The 21415-nt window shown below is 40.1% G+C and overlaps 2 protein-coding genes across 2 annotated transcripts; both read left to right on the top strand.

The window, feature by feature from the left end:
- The first annotated feature begins 7120 nt into the window (after nucleotides 1-7120).
- On the top strand, nucleotides 7121-13919 carry LOC133010853 (elongation factor 2b-like). Its single transcript, XM_061078506.1, has 13 exons — nucleotides 7121-7213; nucleotides 8309-8523; nucleotides 9174-9355; nucleotides 9735-9943; nucleotides 10115-10293; nucleotides 10517-10622; nucleotides 10821-11073; nucleotides 11153-11348; nucleotides 11469-11835; nucleotides 11994-12347; nucleotides 12500-12682; nucleotides 12795-12927; nucleotides 13553-13919. The coding sequence occupies exons 1-13, from the start codon at nucleotides 7211-7213 to the stop codon at nucleotides 13744-13746; spliced, it is 2574 nt and encodes an 857-aa protein (XP_060934489.1). The 5' UTR covers nucleotides 7121-7210; the 3' UTR covers nucleotides 13747-13919.
- Nucleotides 13920-16261: 2342 nt separating this feature from the next.
- On the top strand, nucleotides 16262-20396 carry hmg20b (high mobility group 20B). The gene is made up of 9 exons (XM_061077846.1): nucleotides 16262-16296; nucleotides 16602-16725; nucleotides 17446-17646; nucleotides 17927-18047; nucleotides 18225-18277; nucleotides 18370-18436; nucleotides 18684-18899; nucleotides 19142-19274; nucleotides 19742-20396. The coding sequence occupies exons 2-9, from the start codon at nucleotides 16645-16647 to the stop codon at nucleotides 19752-19754; spliced, it is 885 nt and encodes a 294-aa protein (XP_060933829.1). The 5' UTR covers nucleotides 16262-16296; nucleotides 16602-16644; the 3' UTR covers nucleotides 19755-20396.
- The last annotated feature ends 1019 nt before the right edge of the window (nucleotides 20397-21415 follow it).

Here is a 21415-nt window from a genome sequence, read left to right on the forward strand (position 1 = left end):
AAACACTGTAGTCTCAGCAGAAGAAGCCCTTCATGGAGATAAACACCACCCTCGTACAGTTTCATCATTCTAAACTATGTAGTACTGCAGATAGACTATGAATGAGATGAAGCGAGATCAAATATGAACTTTCATTTGTATGATAATGTGTCCTTTCTCTCAGTTTTGGGGTGTTGTTATTGGTCTGTGTCGGTTTACATCCAGGAGAGATTACCAAGATTATGGGTTTATTGCCTCATCATAACACAGTCAAAACTGAGAACAGACATGACACACATATGTTTAGATTCTGTTTAACTCACACTCCCAAAGAAAGTCATCGTCCCTGATGTTCACATCCATAAATCTGCACAGAATAAGTGCCTCTCCAGAACTTCCCATTGAAAATTTTCCTCAGTATCATTGAAATCCAGTGACAGTTACCTGAACATTCACTGAGACATTGTGAATGTAAACATTTCTGGGTAGTAGACATTCTCTGTGTGTTCTATCCGCCGTGCAGCAAATATCAAAAATCCACACGAGTGAACATTAAGACACGTCGGCCACAGTGCCACCTGACAGGGGCTTTATTCAGGGAGTGTGAAAGGAGAGATGAGACAGAAATAGTCCTGCCCTCTCCCTTTTAAATTTAACTGCGATGACACTGGAGCATGACAGATTATATCGGCCGAAATTCACCTAACTCTTTAAAGGAAAGCTTCTTTGTGAGACTGAAAACTCAGACTGTGCCCCAACCCCTGCTCAAGTAAGCCAACATGCCATAGTTTTACTTTTAAGGCATTTGTAGAAGAGGATTCAAACACGTGTTTTTTTATTTTAAAATTCTAAACACATTTGACAAAACAGGGAAAAAAATGCCTTTCCTTGAAACTTGGTGGAAGGATGTGGTATGGGTCAAGAAAGAACACATTTTGGTGCAGACACAGATCAGGGGACGGATCCAGAAAATTTGTTATGAACAGTTCCTTAACTAGAATGACACTCAGTGGAGTGCATACCACCAAGGCTCAACAGTCTCCTTAAATTCAACCCAGCTACACCAAATTTCACTCACTCAAAGGTATCACTTCCCTTAATGTTTCTGACCTTTGTTATCAAATCTGGCCAATCTGTGAAAATGTTACCTTGGATCCTAATTTACACCAACATGTAATGGGTTCTTCCCTAACCCATACCGCATCCTTCCACCAAGTTTCATGGAGATCACTTATGTAGTTTTCGCATTATCCTGCTGACAAACAAACAGACGGGGAGAAAAACATAACCTCTTCGGTGCAGTTCCTTTTCTCACCAGAGTAGCTTCATCAGTTCCTGCAGTCAAAGCTCACATAGATGTGTCGTTTTAGCTGCAGCTTTGGATAGTTTTGTATCTCTGCTGTGCTCCACTCTGACTATAATTTCAGTTGGTATCAGAGACGAACAGTTTGACGACAGCGACATGAAATGATTGAGCTGTTTTTATTAAATGTCAGCTGCAAGACAGCCGCACATAATCACACACAATGATCTTTCCCGAAATACCAAGGGGGTTGTCATAGTCAGGAATACTCCTCTGCAAGCATTGTTGTTCAAATTTTCAAAAAAAAGTAAATTTACCTGTCAAGCATCCTCTTGTGGCCGTGTGAATAACCACTGTCCTCTCTGGATTAAAAGGTCACCATTGGTTAAGTCTTCAATCAGTTTGAGCCCAAAATGGCTCAAGGTAGCCAAAAGGAAGTTGTCACTCTCTTTGTAAATATGGTCCTGGAAGATGTGCTCCCCCTCCTCCCTCAGGGCAAGTTCCGCAACATAATGAAGCTGCAGTAAATATGCCATTGTGCGAGGCTGCAGAAATAGGCTTACTTTGGGCCTATAAATACTATTATCAAACAGTTGCGCTGCTCTGTATTGATGCTGGGTGCGACACTTTACATGATTTATATGACATGCCGCAGAGTGCTTTCAGCGCATTGTGTTTTCAGCTCAGGTTTTGAGTCCAAATCAACATACAACTACATGTTCTTAACTTACGTGTACCTTGTTTGGTTAGCTCGTGTTCAGGAGTGTTTTGATTCTGCCCCTGTTATGAAACTTGGAAGGACTTTTCATTCGTCTTAAGACATCTGATGGTCTTTATTAGGGACATTTGATGTATCGCTCTAAATCTCTTTTGTTGTACTCATTTTTGAATTTAAAGAATTTTATTTGTGGACTTTTTGATATTCGGCTTGGACTTTGGTCTTGTATATTTGGCTGGTTTGGATTTACAGACTTTGGCCTTTTACTTTCCATTTGGTTTTTGGATTTGGATTCTTAGCTCAGTTGTTTGAACTTTGAGGTCACTATTTTCTGTTTGACTTTAAAGTTTAGGTCCCATTTCACGACTTTTTTTGTTCATGTGATTTGAAGTTGGAATGCGGAAAAAAGTGCTGTTGTATCCATGTGTTTAGAGCGTTTAAACAACACATTGACACCTCTTTCCAATATCTACATTATAATCATGATCAAATAAGCAACTCGGCGATTTGTGTAACAACATTTCGCCAACTTTCCAATTTGTTGATCCGAGTTGAGATGATGTTTAATGCGTATTATCCCGGACACAAACTTAATTTTACAATAACTCTGACTCCACATGAATGTTAATTACAATCACTATAGTCCACTATAAAGTTAGCTTGTGGCATTGACAGAAAGAAAAATGTTGGAGAGATGACAGCAGTGAGAGCAGCCTTCTCTCTGAGGAGATTTTACTCTTTATTCTTATCAAAAATTCCCACACACCATTCGTCGCTTCACCTCCCTGCATTTCCTAGCTTTTTGGTTTGGCTGTTTTGGAATTTATTTGTGATTCACTTTTTATGTTTTTCTGCCTTACTGCTTCTTACCTGTAAAACTGTAAGCCAATTTTTTAAATTAGTTTCTGCATCTTCTCTACCAACCTTGTCGTTGGTCGGCTACTTGGGTCCTGGAATCTCTAAACCTGTCAATTTGTTCCCTGGGTTGGCAAGATAAACCATACAGCTGAGGGGGCGTTTAGCAAGACACTGTGAGCCCAGCAGAATGAAGGCTACTTATCTTGAAAAAATGTACCTGGACAAGTTAAGACAACAATGACGTATGCTATGCAATGAATGTATTCTTAGTACAATAATAGGTACATTTAATTCAGCAGATTCCTGAAGCAATATGCTTTTTTTACACTTTTTATATATTGATCCTGTGTCAACCTGAAAGACAACATGCAGTGTGTGTACTGCAGAGTACTGCTCTGAATACAATGGGTATTAACTTAAATTATCAGTTGATAAAGAGTAGAAATCTTCCATCTCCAACTATCTTTTGCAGCTTATACCAACTGACACTAGGCGAGTGAAGAAATTATGAATCAGACGACTTGGGTGACACACTTGCTGGAGCAGGACCTTGAGGAAACTGGGATTACTCTAATGGAATCTATTATTTGTAAGTGATCTCCAGTCCACTCTATGCGCTCTGTGCGCCTGATGGCACAGTCTTATACTTGATGATACACGCACAGTGATAAAAGATATTATTAAAATCTATTATTGACTCGGCTCTGCAACTCTGCTGTTTAATGAATCTGAAGATCTTTTCTATCTTTTTCAATTGAAGGTTCTTAATGAAGAATTATGTTGCATGAGCAAAAATGGTGTTGTCTGTTTTAAAGTAAATGATGAAGTGGATCAATAATCTGGTTTCAGTACACTATCCACAATGAATGTGTGTGTGTGTCTGTCCGTTCGTCCACATGCATGTCCCCTGTATATCTGTTCTTGGTGCTGTTAGTGCTCAAAGCTACTGAAAACTGGAATGAAATTCCTCATATGTGACAACAGACGTATAACCGTGGGTTACCTGTCATTCGATGACAGATTCTGTTTATTTGCGTCATTTCTATATTATATATTGGCTCAGCTTGTGTTCGGTATCTGAGCTACATTTATAGTCCAGATAGTGCAAATGCATTTTGAATGTACTCAAGGTTCTAAAGTAATTCAATCCAACAATGTTGTGACGTGAATTTGGAATATGATACTGGTTTGGCCTTTTCTCTACAATACGCCTTTCGATTGGTGAAAATGAGAGTTCAATTTCAGACTATAAGCTAATTGAATATGAGATGATTTCTTATTTCTCAATAATATGTGCTGTCAAAGACAACTGATAGCATGTGCTGGTCAGACCTAGATGCGAAATAAATGAGGGCAGGGAAGTGAGAGACTGTGGAGCGGGGCAGACTGTGGATGAATTAGACTGTGGACCTGGTGTGTCAGACTACTGTCTCTCTGTCAAACAAAGTACCAGGGCAACATGGACTACTCAGAGAAGGAAAAACAGCTTTGAATATTTACATGACGCATGCACTGAGGTTGCTCTTGTGGCAGAGAAATCATACATCCTCTGAAAACTCCTCTAAACTTCTCTAAAACTTCTTTGTCATTTTAATCTATAGTCAATTACTCAGGCTGAACTGTGTGACGTCTGTGCCCGTCAATCATCTGTGCGTGACTGTTTTCAGATACGACTGCGTGCTGGGAGCTACAGCTTCAGAAGCACATCAGGTGCGATGGTGTTAAATGAGAAAATTTTACAGAGTTAACTTCCTTTTTTCGTTTTTTTCGAACGGGTAATTAACAATGTCAAATTAATTCTGGGTGCTAGGTAGAGTGTTTTCAGAGTGCGTGTGTCTGTGTCCGTGTTATAGGCCTAATTGTTTTCAAATTGTGTCCTCTACATGCCCCTCTCTGTTCCCAGTTTCCTCTAAGAATATTAATCATGGGATAATTTATCCTTTTTGTGGCACTAGAGCAACCCATAAGATTCGTCCCATTACGGTCAATCTATCAGAGTATTCATCATCTCTCGACAAGCAATCAAACTGACTGCTGCCTTTGAAGAAAGACTGTTTCAGCATGGAGTGCAGACAGAGATGGATTTCCCTTCATTCCTGGTCACTGTTGTCTTTTCTTCCTCGCTCACGAACTACCTCCGCTCCCATCCCCACGATTAAAGGTTTGCGAGTTCACGTGTCAGTCCACAAAACCCTTTTGAAGTCTCAGGGGTTTAACAGTGTTTCAGCCAAATCCAATAAAATGTAAGTAGCCTTCTTCCGACATAATATAACAACAGGAAAAAAACATGGCTCCATAGTGTCTGTGAGCCCTGACCTCCAAATTCGACTCGAAACGCATCATTTACACTGTTTGAGTAGGTGGTCTATGGCAGATTAACAAGAGATAAGCCAGCAATCCACAAAACACCTTTATATTCTATGTGCAATCAGATTAAAAGTAATTTGTCTGACATCATTCTTGGATTGTGGGCAGTATTTTGGTCAAGGAACAAATCTGTGACAATTACGCAGTTATTATTTAGTATTCATATGTAACCCTGACTGTTGTCAACCATAAGAGATTATGTAGTCCAGGTTTAATAATTTAGAGCCTCCAATCACTGGATGAAGCAATTACTCACACAGACCAAGGGAATTGCATTCTTTTGTGAATTTCACAACCTTCTTCTAAAAAAACACACGCGTTAACTATACATTTATTTAATTAGATACAACTACCTTACCATCTGCTGAGGTTATTCTCAGCTGTATCCTATAATGAGAGTCAATTAAACAGCATATTTTCTTGAGGCAAAAATAAACCCACAGTTGAGCATCACTTGTGCTGAAAGTTGGAGTGGCTGGTTATGAAGTTGGGGCGCCATCTGCTGGAAGAAAAAAACAAGTATGCCAATGGGCAGTTGAAGTGTTTGAGTCCAAAAAACACTTTTGGAGTTTCAGGGGTAAACAGTGTAACTGATTAGTGACCTATCTTCAGATGTTATAAAACAACAGAACAAAAACAAAACTGCTTATGTGGTGTCCTCCAAGTGTCCAGAAGACCCGGCATTCAAATTCGACTCGAAACGAGGTCATTAACATCGTGTTTTAAGACTCATTTCAGTGTGATGACATTTTGGGGTGAAATTGTTAAGATAATCGAATCCATAGGTAATGTTAACATTTCAAAAATCTAGTAAACCTGATAACTGAATAAATGAAAAGATGAAAAGTATATGAGGTATGTCAAGTAGATTTTATATCACAAGGACAAACAATACAGCAAAAAACACAACCTGAAAACATGTTAAATACAAAAAAGAACTCAAATGTCAAAACCGTATATTTTCATATTTACATATTTACTGTAAATGTTGTGATATATCAACAGATATCACACAGCCAAAGCGCTGAATTTAAACACTTGGATGACGTCACATGAGCAGTGTTTAGGCCGCTTTTTGGTGGAAGAATTGATCATCGGTAACATCAATTGTGTGCACCCCCACCTGACTTGAACTTGTATTTCGCCCCCACACCTCAAGGATGTGTTTCATTAACATATATTCATATTGTATTATATTGCAAATTGACATTGCTGTCCTGTTTTGCATTACACTTAGTTTTAACTCTACTTTTATATCTTTTATTTTATATATTGTTGTTTTTTTTCTTATGTATGTTGTATTTATTGTGTTTTTATGTTCATTGCATACACCAACAACCAGAACAAATTCCAGGTATGTATAAACCTACTTGGCAATAAATACATTCTGATTCTGATTCTGATGCATGCAAACTGTTTACCCCTGAAACTTAACTCTTTTGAATACTATGAAAGTATATGCCCATATTTCCCCTGTCCCATTCTCCCTGCCATCCCTTTTCCGGTCCTGATTTTGATTAAACTTTAGATCTCAGCCTTCCAGCCCAAAGTGTGCAGGAATCCATACAAACAAGTAGGGCTTCGATATCTACTGCGTCGTCATCACGTTTAGTGCACAGTCACGAACCAAACTTTGAAAGTTGAACTTCTTCACGTTTGTGCTGCGGCTGTGGACCCTAGACTGTATATTCCAAGAAGAAGAAGAAGAAAAAGAAGAATAAGAAGAAGAAGATGATGATGATGATAATGATGACTGGACCCTTCTTGCTCTCTGCGCATCAGTGGCGGGAATCACCCGTGAGCCTCTGGGGTTCCGTCAGTACGTGCTTACGTAGGATGGTGACGTGGGGTGGTGACGCAGGCCGGTGACGCAGTGCCTATAAACGTCTGTTGCTTTTCATCAGCTGCCTCTTCCCTGCCTAAGCCATCGTGTGGTGGGCAGCGTAAAATTTACTGAGCGAGCGTATCCGAAACCATCCGTCAAAATGGTAAGTTCCTAACATTTCTCGGAGCAGTGTTTGAACGCTAAGTCGTGTCAGTGGTTTAGAAACGCCGGTATTCGCGGATGGTGCGCTACCAACGCGTATATAATGTGAATGTGGCTTGGATGAAAATGGCAACCATTTTGTCGTCTGTCCCGCTGGCACCGCCAAAGGCCGCAACGACTCTAGAAACAAACTCAACTCGCTCCCTTCAATGTAAAAGTGAAGCTGTGGATCAGAGAATTGCGTGAAGTGGGGTTTAAATGGCTAACGTCAGATGACATGGCGTTTTTTGGGGAACATCGACAGTAGCGGCTTTTGCTCCGTTAGCTGCTGAAATGCTCACTAAAAAATGAAATGTTGATGCGTAGCTTGAAGCGGGGGAGCGAGCACCTCGAAATGTAATCTGGGTTTTATACATGTAGCGGTTTCCGAGTCATCTTCTGCCGGCTTTTCGTGGCCTGGCGCGTAAGGCTAGTTTAGCTGTCAAGCTAATGTTAGCGTTTAGCATGTTGTCCATTCTGTACACGTGGCCTATTCATGCCGGGTGGTGGTGGTCCGATCACTTTTTTTGGAAACGTCAGTGACGCACTTGGTTGTTAAAATGGATGACGTCATTGCTGTCCACTTTATGTCCGCATACATACTGACTGAAGGCGAGGTCAGAATTCTCTGTGAAACTCAGACAACAACAGCATTCCAGCTGTGGCCGTGGCGGACGCCCAGAGAAACGGTGCAGAGCCATGAATGTTGAACCGGCAGCCATTTTTGAAATGCAAGGGTGCAGCCACTGTGGGAAATTGTTTCTGTCGCAATTCACCCAAGACGCTGTCATCCAATTTAACTAGACAACCGTAAATTGTCCGAACAAGTAGATTAGCTGAGTCCATTAGTAACACCATAAGTTATGAGGAGACACCGTGTAGTTAATGAATCCGTTGGTAAGTGGCACTTCCAGTAAATTCTCCATCAGATACGATCTGGATTGTCGACCGAAGTAACTATTCACAGAATACAATGACCGCTGCATGACCGGCTCTAACGCAGCTGTACAAAGTCTGATTCGTTTTGTGTGACTGTTCAACTTGACTGTCCCCCCAGGTGAACTTTACTATCGAGCAGATCCGTGCCATCATGGACAAAAAGGCCAACATCCGTAACATGTCTGTGATTGCGCACGTCGACCACGGAAAGTCAACCCTGACAGACTCGCTGGTGTCAAAGGCAGGCATCATTGCCAACAACCGTGCAGGAGAGGCCCGTTTTACAGACACCCGCAAGGATGAGCAGGAACGGTGCATTACCATCAAATCTACGTAAGTATCTTGCTTCATTTCACACTATTTAATTTTGTATTCTATTTTATTACATTCTGTGTTTTTTTGCATATATATGGCAATAGAGGTGGTTGGAGCCTGAAGGAAATCTTTTGGATAGGGATAAAAGTGCAGGACAGACCCTACTGCTGTATTGCTGCATCACGTCTGACTCTATAATACTGGCACACAATTTGAAAACTCTTCATTGCAGCTTTTTATTTTGTGCAGAGTAGTTTGGCTTAAGTGGAAACTGCCTGATCATGAAAGCTCTTCTCAATGACAATACAGCAAAAAAGAAGCTTGTTTCTCTAGGTAACCTGCTAGTCTTAGTTGGAAGACAAGTGAACTATTCAGATTTTTTTTCTTGCTTCAATTTTTAAACATTGATAACTCGGATCAATCTTCCACATGGTCAACCAGTTTACTCACAATGTTTAGTTTTGCGATATTACACTTCATTAAGCACCTAATCATTTGATCTCTCTTTCCTACTGTAACATGGTAGATTTCCATCTTTTGGGACTAGTAAAGAACTTATCTGATGTTGAGAATTGTTCTGGCTCTGTATAGTTGGATTAAAAGAAAAAAAGCTAGTCTTTAATGTTACTTTGATTAAATCTTGACATCTGGTTTTGCCCACATTGCAGCGCCATCTCCATGTACTACGAGTTGAGTGACAGGGATCTGGCCTTCATTAAGAATAGCAAGGATGGTTCTGGCTTCTTGATCAACTTGATTGACTCACCAGGACACGTTGACTTCTCCTCTGAAGTGACTGCAGCTCTCCGAGTGACTGATGGAGCCCTGGTTGTTGTGGATTGCGTCTCTGGTAAGAACAAGTCCAAATCTTCAGTGGATTGTGTAAGCGCTTGCTTCTGAACTTAGAATTAAATGTAAAGGTGGAAAATCAGGAACACAGGCTGGCAATTTTAAAAATGAAGCATTCCAGTCACCGCTTCGTAAGATTTACTTAATCTATAAAAAGTGGCTACAAAAAACAAGTTCTGGCCAACTGGCAGCTTGCTAATAAGACTGTCTTCTGAATTGGGAGTGCAGAATTTTCTTACCGTAATTTTGTTTTTCATAAAAATATGCTGTTTCCATGATTTTTTTTTTTTTTTTTAACACCATTGGCTACTTGTTTTAAATTAGATTCACAACTTGACGCTGCCTTCCCCTGGGTTAATTTGTCTCTGTATCCCTGCCAGGTGTTTGTGTGCAAACCGAGACTGTGCTCCGTCAGGCCATTGTTGAGCGCATCAAGCCAGTCCTGATGATGAACAAGATGGACCGTGCTTTGTTGGAGTTGCAGATTGATCCAGAAGATCTCTACCAGACTTTCCAGCGTATTTGTGAGACTGTGAACGTCATCATCGCCACTTATGGAGAAGATGATGGTCCTATGGGCCCCATCCAGGTGAGTGGAAGTCTCAACATTTTATCTAAAGTACAATACTCAGTGGTATAATTGTAGTTTCACACACGTAGTTTACCTTGAGCACTGTCTTCGAAATAGTGATTTCAGCAACCAAATTGTCATATCCTCCCTTTTGGCATATAGTGATGAATGGTCTGTCGCTTCTCCAAGATTGATCCACCAATAGGTACTGTTGGCTTTGGCTCTGGACTCCATGGCTGGGCTTTTACCCTGAAGCAGTTTGCTGAGATGTATGTAGCCAAGTTTGCTGCAAAGGGCAACACCGAGATGACACCAGATGAGCATTGCAAGAAGGTGGAAGACATGATGAAGAAACTGTGGGGTGACAGGTGAGTCTAAAAGGCGCTTGACTGCCTTACAGATTGCATTTGAATAGACACCATAGCCAACAGTGACACAAACCAGTAGAGGGGCCATAGTGCGCAAAAGTGGCTTCTCTGAAATGTTCATCTTTTTGTTTAAATATCAGACTCTTAACTTTCAGAATTTGCTTATCGATGTAGCTTATTCTGGCCAGTTTTTATTGGTAATCTTAAACCTCTTATGTTTTAGGTTCTTTGATGTTAGTACTGGAAAGTTCTTGAAGTCTGGTAATACAGCTGATGGCAAAAGCCTCCCCCGTACCTTTGTTGCTCTTGTGTTGGACCCCATCTTCAAGGTAATAAGAGATGCTATTTACCATATACAATTGAAAATTTTGCCTGCAAGTGATGATTTGATTATTCTTCACTTTGACCTGACTAAACATTGATGATGACCTTCACTCTGAGCGGGGACCATTCTATGGTTTTCTCTATCATCATTGGTTAGGCTATGTTGGTTTTCATTCATACTTGCAATCAACTTCCTTATTTAGGTGTTCAAAGCCATCATGGAATTTAACAAAGAGGAAACTGCCAAACTGATCGCGAAGCTGGAAATCAAGTTGGATAATGAGGACAAAGAAAAGGAGGGCAAGCCTCTCCTGAAGGCTGTCATGCGTCGCTGGCTTCCGGCTGGAGAAGCACTTCTGCAAATGATCACCATCCATCTGCCTTCCCCGGTTGTTGCCCAGAAGTACCGTTGCGATTTGCTCTATGAAGGACCCGGTGATGATGAGGCTGCCACCGGTATGAAGTTTATTTATTTTTCATTTTAACAGTTGTCAATAGATCCTGGTCTAAATGTCTGACTTATTTGTTTACCCAGCTATCAAGAACTGTGACCCCACTGGTCCTTTGATGATGTATATCTCAAAGATGGTCCCCACCACCGATAAGGGTCGCTTCTACGCCTTTGGTCGTGTGTTCTCTGGGTGTGTCTCCACTGGCCTGAAAGTGCGCATCATGGGACCAAACTACATCCCTGGAAAGAAGGACGACCTTTACGTGAAGCCAATTCAGAGGTTGGTATCAACTTTTTGTCTGTTAATTTGTTATTATTTGAAATGAATCTGGAGCCTAGCTGTGAGATTTATTAATAAAGTAATCGGAACATTAGAATTGTCCAACTTTCTCTTTGCCAGGACAATTTTGATGATGGGCCGTTACACTGAGGCCATTGAAGATGTACCATGCGGTAACATTGTGGGTCTGGTTGGAGTGGACCAGTATCTTGTCAAGACGGGAACAATCACCACCTTTGAGCATGCACACAACTTGAAAGTGATGAAGTTCAGTGTCAGCCCTGTGGTGAGAGTTGCTGTGGAGGCAAAAAACCCTGCTGACCTGCCTAAGCTGGTGGAAGGTTTGAAGCGTCTGTCGAAGTCCGACCCTATGGTGCAGTGCATCATTGAAGAGTCTGGAGAGCATATCATTGCTGGAGCTGGAGAGCTGCATCTGGAGATCTGTTTGAAAGATCTGGAAGAGGATCATGCTTGCATCCCAATCAAGGTGATTAAGTCCATAATTTAAGTTTACTTGAGTTAGTATTTTTTTTCTTTAATGATTTTTCAATTCATAAAGATCAAATATGCAATTTTCAATCCTAATATTTTGATAGTCCCTAGACGATGACTTTTCTAAATTGCAATTTCTGCTTTCTTTTTTAGAAATCTGACCCAGTGGTGTCCTATAGGGAGACAGTCAGCACCCCATCAAGTGTCTTGTGTCTGGCAAAGTCGCCCAACAAGCACAACCGTCTGTTCTTGAAGGCCCGTCCCCTTGAAGAAGGCCTAGCAGAGGATATCGACAAGGGCGATTTCACCCAGCGTCAGGAGGCCAAGGCCCGTGCTCGTCAACTTGTTGACAAATTTGACTGGGATGTTGGAGAGGCTAGAAAGATCTGGTGCTTTGGACCTGATGGAACTGGCCCCAACATGCTGGTTGATGTTTCCAAGGGAGTGCAGTACCTTAATGAGATCAAGGATAGTGTTGTTGCTGGCTTCCAGTGGGCTGTCAAGGAGGTAACGGGGCCATTTAGAATTCAGTCTCCATCTAACTCAGCCCATACACTCTGTTAAAATAGTGTCTTGTATTCATTAGTTTAGGAGGAGATGTGTGCAATTATTCTAACTGAGGTCAGTGCATATACTTCAACTATTTATTTTCTCTTTAGGGTGTCCTCTGTGAAGAGAACATGCGTGCTGTTCGCTTTGACGTCCATGATGTGACCCTGCACACAGACGCCATTCACCGTGGTGGTGGTCAAATTATTCCAACAGCCCGCAGAGCCATGTATGCTTGTGCACTCACAGCTGAGCCTAGAATCATGGAGCCAATCTATCTGGTCGAGATCCAGGTAAGTTCTCCTCCTCTAGTTACCTGATGTATCTCAGAGTTAGATGTATGATTTATTTTTTTTAATGTATATATTTTTCTGTTGAACCTAATATTTCTTCTCCACTCTGTAGTGTCCAGACGTCGCTATTGGTGGAATCTACGGTGTGTTAACCAGGAGGCGTGGTCATGTGTTTGAAGAGTACTCCGTCCAAGGGACACCCATGCATGTCAGCAAGGCCTACCTGCCTGTCATGGAGTCATTTGGTATGTTGGGGTTGTTTTTAAACTAGCAGTGCAGGGAAAACATTTCTTTTTAAACCAGTATTGGGAACTGATTCTGACTTAATATTGGTACTTGCCTTATGTAACAGTATAATCTAGTCATTTCAACACGACATCTTGTAGTTTCACACGAGATGTAGTAGTTTTGATTTTAACAGTAACTGACATTAACACTTTTGCTGTATAACTTGAGTAGTCTTTTACCATAGATCTGACCCACTGGAACAAAAACTATAGACTACTTAATCTTGCTCTATTATGAATATCTACATCCAAATACTGGAGTGATATGGAAAGCTCTGCAGGAGGCCAATGGTCAATTTAACAAGGGATGTGTCATTTGGAATTTGTAACTTAGAATCACTTGCACCTCTGACAAGTACAAGCCAAATTTTGTTCGTACACGTACCACTAATCTTATTGTTCCTATGATCTCAATTTAATTTAAGCCAAGTGAAGTGCTCCCACTGTTGCACCCTGGGTGGGTTTAAAGCGACCAGCTCTTAACTCACTAGTTGCTACATTAATTTAACATACAACCTCCATTGCCACTATTGTAATTACTTGATGAGGATATATTGAAACATTTTACTCTGTCCTTTCCTAGGTTTCACAGCTGACCTACGGTCTTCCACTGGTGGCCAGGCCTTCCCACAGTGTGTGTTCGACCACTGGCAGATCCTCCCTGGAAACCCAATGGATTCAACTACCAAGCCTGGCATTGTTGTCACTGAAACGCGTAAACGCAAGGGTCTCAAGGAAGGTGTCCCAGCACTGGATAACTACCTAGACAAAATGTAAAAGCTCACCTGGCTCATGCCTAATTCCTGCTTTCCCATCAAATTTAAGTCTACATCATGGGACCGGACTGTACAGAACACAGTGTTCACCGTTTGCCACAAGGATTGACAATATTGAATAAATATCTACAAAAATTGTAAACCATCAATAAAAGAAAATAAAAATGTGTTCGAGCTCTTTGTTTTCTCGGTTGATTTTTAAAGAGATAACTACGTTTCCATGTTTTACAAAGACATGAACACGTCCAAAACAAATGTAGTTACACATAATTGAGTGATATTAGGAGAGATTTCAGTTTTAATGCAGTCTGTAACTAGCTGATGTCAGTGGGGTGTTCCTCAGTCCAGCAGCTAGTTAGACATGCCTCCAACTGTGGATGTAGAGCTGGGAAGAGTGTTGTAATGAGAGTTAAAGGAATAGTTCATAGAGAAATAAAAATCGACTTGCCATTACGATGATTCGGAGGTGGGCGGGCTAAAAAGATGTAAATTACTTGGTCAAATTTGAATGTCTGGCTTACGGACAGTTCAATGACATCACAAGCAGTCGTTTTTTTTGTAGTCAGTTTTCTTCAATTTTTTGGGATTTGGCTGCACCGCTGTTTACCACTCAAACTCCAGAAGTGTTTTGTGGACTCAAACACTTCGCCCACCCCTCCATCGACAGGTGAATTAAAAATTGAATGATGGAACATTTCATTTATTTGTAAGGTACTGCTATAAGGTTTTAGGCATTCTAAGTTACTATTTTAACAGTTCCATTTTTCCTGATACCTTATTACTTTCAACACTTAAATGGCTTACCCTAAACAAGCATTTACAGGCAATCTTATACTGGACGAGGCCTGTGCAACTATTAATAAAAATAAAATAAGGTTCCTAGACACATTCCTGCAGTGGGCCTTGATGTAGAGGTAGCAAAGAATCTGATGCAACACTTTTAGATAACAAATCAAAGAGACAGGGTGATGTTTGACATACTTATGTTTTCTTCAATTTGAACTAGGAGAGCAAGGTTACACTTTAAGGGGCTCTGTAATGTGTGCCGTAGTGTGTAACTGTAAAGCTCCATCCCTCAGAAGCAACTGAACAGGCTTAGTGACATGTGGCCTTAGGTTCAACACACCTTTGTAATGGGAAATTTAACCATTAGACCACACTATATATGATCTCTTCTTATGCATGTTATATCTGCTTATGAAACTGTTACGATGACATTAGAGCCACGAATCTGACCTGGTTTGTCTCCCACCACCAAGACTTCGAAAAAGCATTCAACCTGTGTCCTGGAGGCCTTCAGCATGTGTCTTATCTCCTGGGATGTTATTATTCACTCAGTTTACATACAGTAGTTCTCACACATAGAGTTCTAACACACACACCTCTTCATTGCATCTGCATAAAAAGCATACGCCTGCAACTGTTTCTGTCACTCCCTCTGCAGAATGCTCATCACACACTATGACTGTCTGACCTTCCTTGCAAGGAATAAAGTATATTTAAAAGACTATGACTATTCTCTAGCCTCTTTATTTCAGAAGTGTCACCAGGTCAAATTTCCATCACAATCTCAACCCTGAATTGTTCTCTGAGAACAACTTTGTTTCACACTGTTTCATTCCCAGACTTTAAAATCATTAAATCAAGTCAAAATAATAGCTAAATTCTTGGTAGGATAATAAAATAAATATTCCACAACAATATATCACTGTGTTTTTCTTTACATTAAAAATCAAGTAATTTGAAGGAGCGAACTTTATGACTTTTACTTCTTGGTTTCAAATTTCTCTCAGTTTGGTCACTTCGTTTTGAAAGTACATCTCAGATGTATTAGTATGCTGCATGCTTTTTGACTTGGTTAAATATATGTACAGTTTTGTTGTAATTTCTCAATGTAATCAATTAAATGGTGGTGAACACTTAATCCAGTGTATATACAGCAGTGTGGATTTAAAAGTAAACTAATAATTATTAGTCTGGCGATAAAACATGCATAAAACATACCATCGCAAAACATGCTTAGATAAATAATTTGATAAATAAACATTGTATTAGAATCCAAAAATCCATGGATACAGTCCATAGTTTAAAGAAAGGTACTCCAATGAGTGTGCTCAGTCCAAAACGCTTTACAAAAAACATTCTATATGATATACAACTATCTTTCAATGACAACTTTCAGGCATAGACTTTCAAAATAAAACATACCACAAGTAATTGTTTGTTGAACTCCACCCTGCCTTTGATTATACTTCAAATGTCACGAGAACCTAAAACATGTGGCACTTAAGTATTACTTAACAAAAATTGTATAAAAATGGAAGCCTTTCAAAAATAAAAGTGAAATGTAAAACAAGTAAATTGAAATATATCAGTGGGGCATAAGTGATGGATGTTATTTAACAGAGAAAACTAGAGGAATCTAAAGTATCGAACGAGCAGACGAATGGGGGAGGGGTGAACGGCCAACCAGCCAATCAGGAGTGTCCGTTTCGACCAATCAGATAACAGACAGTCTTCTCTTCCTGTTTGGACGAGGACTTCACTGTCGGTAAGTAATATTAGGTTTAGGTAAGAAGTAAAACTACTTGTTAAAAACACTGTCCCAAGTGTGTAGTTTGTACTTTAAAGTAAAATTACGTATTTTGCTTTGCAATATTTGTTCCTTCGGCAGAGCGAGTGTGTTGTGTTACCTTTGTGTGTGTGTGTGTGTGTATGTGTGTGACCAGTTAGCCACAGTGAACAGCTAGCAGGCAGGTTAGCTTACCAAGCGGCGTAGCTGTGGGGACAGTAATACCACAATTAATCTCTCGCCTCTTGTTTCAAATATTTTTTCTCCTATTTTATTTTGCACAGACACTTGACCCAGTTTCAGCCTGAACACAGTCGGTTTTCCCCCATGGGAGGGATCAAGCAGGAGCAGGGTGATGCCTCACAGCAGCTCCGAGCCTCGCACTCAGCCGAGCAGACCCAGGATGAGGTGACCACGATCAACGTCAAATCATTTAGATTTTGCCTCCTGTATGCGGGAATAAGGCTGTAAGATTTTCAAAGTGAAGATCTGAGGACATGTGTCTTTAACTTTATGCACAAATAGTCACTCTTTTGTCGCAGCAGTTCTGGAATACTCTTTTATAAATATGTAAATACAATATCAGCTTCCCTCTTTCCTTTCTGCCTGGTTTTACTTGGCATGTTACTCCCTCCACCCCCTGGACTTCACAGGAAAATATAAGTAGTATACATGTTTGTAGGGTGTTTTATAGTATATGATGGGGAGCTGACAGTAAAGATGTATTATCAGCATAATGGTACACAATTGAACAGCGGTACTAAACCTATAGCCTCTTAAATGGCCTCAAAATAGAAGAACGGGTTTCTGTCGTACTTGACATGTATCTTACATTTCCTTCATTACTTTCTAAAAAAGTGGTTTAACCTGCAGGAACCCCAAAGTTATACTGATCAGTGTCTGCGGTACAGCTGGAACATCTGATTTATTAATTGTAATCTTTTAAGTAAAGATGCCAGACATTTTTTCGTTCTATACGGCATTGAATATGTTTTCATTGTGGGGTCTTAGTTGGATGAAACCGGAAATTTGAATTTGTTTTTAAACATGTTTAAACATCGCATTTACAAACCAAACAAATGACAAGCCTCTCCACTCACCAGAGTGTCATTCTTCCTCTCTCTGTAGCCCAAGAAGAGAGGCTGGCCAAAGGGAAAGAAAAGAAAAAAGGTGCTACCAAATGGGCCTAAGGCACCAGTAACCGGATATGTGCGCTTCCTGAACGAGCGGCGGGAACTAATGAGGGCCCGATACCCGGACTTACCTTTTCCTGAAATCACCAAAAGACTCGGAGCAGAGTGGACACGTTTACTGCCAAATGACAAACAGGTAACATTTCAAGATATACAAAAATATGTAATGACACAGTATATTCAGTGCTCCAGGTACTTTCTTACTGGTCCAGTTGGAATCTATGATGACTCGTGGACACCAAGTCAGGAATATAATAGAAGGTGTTATCTGTATTTTAGCAATTACAACATATTTTTAATATAAAATTTCAAAGATTTTCAAACCTCATGGTTTGCAAAAATATTTTAAACAAATTCCAGAATGTGCCATTAAGCAAGTCAGGTTTTTTCCCTGAACATTATTTGTGTACCGGCAGCGCTATCTGGATGAGGCGGAGCGGGAGAAGATGCAATATGCACAGGAATTGAAGGATTATCAGCAGACTGAAGCCTATCAGATCACCACTGCTAAGATACAAGACAAAAGGATCAAGAAAGGTAAACACTAACTTCTACTCAACTAATGTTTGTCATGTTGATTACTGTTGTGCATGTGTGTTTTAATTAGTTACTGCCTAAGAAATAACCACCGTCATCAGGGAAACTGACAAGATTATTATTCAACCTCTCTGTTCCATCTGAGCTGTATTATGGATTATAAAGTTTCTCTTTCAGAAGACTCTCCATCTGTCATCATCAGTACTAGTTCAGGGTCATCTTTACCAAAGGTACACTGTCACTGTAAACTTGTCACCACATATTCTTCAATATTTTTATAGAGTAAATTGCAGAAAGCTAAGTTGTGCATTTTGTCCTCAAGGCTTCTGACCTCCCGAGCAGATTTGACATCCCTATCTTCACAGAGGAGTTCCTTGATCAGAACAAAGGTAAGGAAAAACCTGAAAATAATCACATGAGAAATAAAGCACCAGGCGTGTGTTCAGCATGGCTAGGTACTAATGCTAGGACAGAATTATGACATTACCTAATATACTAATAGGACATTAACAGAGGTGGCGCCTGGACATCATGCTAAGAGAGGTGATCACATTGATGTAATGCTTTTTCAGTTTTAATTCTACCAACAAACAATCTCATCAAATCTTTTTTTTATTTCACCATTTGCCGTTTCAGCTCGAGAGGCTGAGTTGCGGCGGCTTCGTAAGGCCAACATTGAGTTTGAGGAGCAGAACGCAGTGTTGCAGCGGCACATCAAGGACATGTACAACGCCAAAGAGCGCCTGGAGGCTGAACTGGGGCTGGATGAGAAGCGCACCCAGGCTCTCCAGCAACACTTACTGGCCATTAAACACACGCTGGTTAACAGTCTCTCATCAGTCCCACTGCCAGGTAAGGAGTCAGGAGGCTGTATTTAGGGAATACAACCACAGAGTAATATAAAGGTTGTGTCTTCATGCCAGGTTCATTCAATTTAATGTCATTATGAAAACAGCGGTCCTCATTCTAAATATCTGGCTATATTAAAAAACTGTACCGTCCTAGGAACTGCTATATAAGTGCATAAATTACATATTTTCCATTTCAAAAATCAAATATTCAAATATGTCTTAAGATATTTTTTTCCTGGACAGGTACAGGTGAGACAGCCTCTCTTGGGAACCTAGACTCGTACCTGAGTTGTCTCAGTGGCGCGCTGGAGGGAAACCCACACAAGCACCGTGCCCTGCTTACCCAGCTTTGTGAGGTCCTCTCTCATCTTGACAGGTAACTGAAACCTCTTTTACATACAAACTGTGGGTGTGTCACACTCAGACTTTTGCATTTAATCTGTATCTGACCACTGATACATCTACTGATCATAGACATGCTTTGCTGAGTTAATTTGTGCACACATACACATGCAGCTATTACCTATAACACTTAAACTTAACCATCATGTTCAAGTGTCGGGTAGTTAATAAATAATAATTTACTCCAAGATATTTAGTATCTATTGTAAACTTTGTAGCTCTAACCCGTTGGAGAGAGAGAGAGAGAGGGAGAGACCCTCAGGAGAAAAGAGGCATGTAAAAATAAACATTATTAAAAGTTGCACACTGTCATTGGGCCTTTGTCTATCATAATTATCCTTTTTCCAATTCTGAGCTTCCAAGTTTTGAAGACCATATTTGAATTGTAACCCTGAATATGTCGTTTTCTTTCTCCGTGTGAATGGACTATTTTCTTTTTAGTGAGAAGCTATGAGGAGACTCCATCTGAAGAGCCTTTGATTCCTGCAGCAGAGCGACAGGTGATGGACATGTGGTATTAGCTCAAACTAGTGCCATTCAACAACACACGTGGCTATCTCAAGGATAGGGAAGACAAGGGTACAAACATTTCAAAACACCACATAACTTTTCTTTATGAATGTGTGTATTCACGCACATTTTTCTTGTGAATGTAAATCTGTGGGGTGGTGTTAAGGGTTTTTAAAGTTCAGGAATTTCATTAAATGTTATGTACAGTAATTTTACCTTCTCGGATGCCATAAGTAAATTTAGATTGACCTTAACTCTCTATTGTGTAGCTTTGTATCAACAGTTGCTCACCAGCCCTATGAGCTGTCCAATAAGGCTAGACTAATACTCAGTTTACATTTAATGTCATTGCGTATGTGGTGGGTGGGTGTACATAGGGTTATTTAGACTGCATGAAAAAACGAACTGGAAGGGATTGAAAATGTAATGTTCTGGTTTACTGCTCATGTTTGAATTTACATTGATGATGGCAGGTAGTGGGATCGATGAGCAGATAAACATGTCAGAATATTATATATTTGTGAAGTATATTTGTATTTTTCTTAAATGTTCATTAAACCATATTGAAAATTTTTCCAACAAAAAAGTGAGTGTGTGCAGCTTGAAATGTTTAAATTGTCATTGGTGCATTGTTTTTTAAATGTCACATCTTAAGTTTAGATCCAATCCCAGAAGTGTAAAATGTGCTTTTGTATAATGTTGGTGCTCTGACCCTGAGGACTGTGAAGCTGTATAGGCTGTTGTGTACCAGCAGGGGGAGCTGTTGGCCCACACAGCCAAAGCTAGACCAGCAGTTTGTTTTTTAATTGACATTGAGATTATCTGTTTTAAATATGCAACACAGTTTACACTGAATTCAAAGATTGAGACGGTTTTAGATTTTGTCAACTCACTCAGTCAGACAAAGGCTCAAAGATTGATATCCTGCTCCACTTACGGTTGGCTGTGGCTCAGGCGGTAGAGAGGGTCGTCCACTAACAACTAGCAGGTCGTCAGGGTGATCCCAGTCTCCCATAATGCGGGCAGTGAAGTGTACTTGGTTTCTAAGTGATGTGTGATTGAGATAAATTTCTGCACATAGATGCAATGTATGAATGGGTGAATGGCAAAAACTACTGTGAAGTGCTTTGAGTGGTCATCAAGACTAGAAAATATATAAATACAGCTATTTACCATTTAATTATGATATTTTGTCTTTCGTTAAGCACCAACAGTCCATCTGCTAAATTATCACCCACATTACCTCATATTGGGGCTATAATAATTTCCATCATTGTTTAATCTATCTATTTATCCCCCTGATTAATCAGTTGGTTCATAATATGTCTGTCTATGTGCGTGTTTATTCGTGTACCTTGCATCTTTTATACTTTTGCTGTAAATGTATCAGAATAAGAATTTTCTTTAACATAATGATGCCCAGTAATTTTTGCCCCGTCCGCTTTGTTTTAGAGTTCTATTGTTTCTTTGAAAGTCGGGCTGGAAGATAGGGCCAATAACTACATTAAGATAAACATTTCCATATCAGTCAATTTTGATAATTATCACAACAAATGTCACATTATCTTTTCTATTACTTTTAAAGACAGTGTTTTGCTCCTGAGT

This window comes from Limanda limanda, chromosome 9 (assembly GCF_963576545.1).
Source record: "Limanda limanda chromosome 9, fLimLim1.1, whole genome shotgun sequence".
Taxonomy (NCBI): Eukaryota; Metazoa; Chordata; class Actinopteri; order Pleuronectiformes; family Pleuronectidae; genus Limanda; species Limanda limanda.